Source organism: Camelina sativa, chromosome 2 (genome assembly GCF_000633955.1).
Source record: "Camelina sativa cultivar DH55 chromosome 2, Cs, whole genome shotgun sequence".
NCBI classification, from domain to species: Eukaryota; Viridiplantae; Streptophyta; class Magnoliopsida; order Brassicales; family Brassicaceae; genus Camelina; species Camelina sativa.
In genome coordinates, this window is record NC_025686.1 from 6,818,611 (window position 1) to 6,819,931 (window position 1,321).

At 34.4% G+C, this 1,321-nt stretch overlaps 1 protein-coding gene across 2 annotated transcripts in view; it reads right to left on the reverse strand.

The window, feature by feature from the left end:
* Positions 1-416, reverse strand: part of LOC104718918 (mitogen-activated protein kinase 5) — a 3,015-nt gene extending 2,599 nt beyond the window's left edge. The window contains exon 1 of one of the 2 annotated variants that reach the window (XM_010436746.2): positions 83-416. In XM_010436746.2, the coding sequence (XP_010435048.1) occupies positions 83-255 (173 nt within the window). In that variant the 5' untranslated portion in view covers positions 256-416. The remainder of the gene's footprint in view (positions 1-82) is intronic. The other variant, XM_010436755.2, reaches the window with a different exon arrangement.

Below are 1,321 nucleotides of genomic sequence, written 5' to 3' on the forward strand. Positions count from 1 at the left end.
AAAAAAAAAAAATCGAATTTTTCAAACAGCCCTGATTCAAAAACCTATGAAATCAATTAGAAAAAAATAGGATTCTTCGTACCAGACAAAACCGTAAGCTCCTCGACCAATAGGTCGAATAGGAGGAACATACTTGTTAGAGACTTCGAACAAGTTTCCATAGACATTGTACTGAAAATATCTTCCTCCATGAACAAGAACTCCTTTGATGTTAGTATCACCTGGATCTGTCGCTGATTCAATTTCATTCGCCATTTTTTTTTTCTCAAATCGAGAGAAACAAAACCCAAGAATCAAGGTTTTTGAAGATGAGATCGATGATCGTCTCTGCAAACAGTAAAATAATAATTTTGTTGAAAGTTCGAAGCTTTGAAAATCTCAGGAGAGAGAGAGAAAGAGAAGTCACAAAGGGACAACGACTCTTTTCATTAGTTTTTTCGAAGTTTGAAATTTTTTGAATTGGTCAAAGAGATTCATTTACTTGTCCATCCGCCACGTGTTCTTTGTAATGGATGAGAAATATTTGGGCCTGGCCCAATAATTTTCTTTTTCCTTATATGCTTTGGTTTGTATTATGATTTATGAGCCTACAAACAGATATTGTATATTATACTATTATAGGACTTAGGAGTAAATTAAGAGTGTAACCAAGGCAGTAACTAATCATAGTTCGAAATTAGTCATATCATTTTTTTTTTTTTTTGCAAGTTAGGTTTGACAGTTAAGCAAATCTTATACTCCTTACCAAAAAAAATATAGTATCTTTCCTAATGTCGCATATCCGATGAATTGCTTAGTCAAAATTCTAATCTTGAGCAAACATTCCCTAAACTATTAGTCGTCGTTTTAAACCTCATTAGCTGCGTCAGTTCTAACTGTCAACCACTTGACTCAACTTTTTTACTACCAGTTTTTTATCGTTATGTTTTCCTTGTAATATACGATCATATATAACCACCATCAAACATAACATATCGGCACATTAAAACATCAAATATGAGTATATGATTAAACCAATACCATATAATATATATCTCCAATAGTTGAGTGTTATTTAACTGGTACGACATTCTCGGACAACGATACCAACTACATTATCACCTGATCACTTTCTTCTCTTTTAGTCCATTCATGCTAAAAAGTGATAGTAGCAGATCCGATACACTTTTATTTTTTTGATCTTCTCCACTGCTTCGCTTTATTCGATGTGGCAATCAGTCCTCTTGTCGGTAGTGGCTCGTCGGTAGCATTCAGGCACGGGTCAATGCTTGAGACTACGAGCTCGAGTCATCGAGCACACTTACCAAACCAAAAAAGAAAG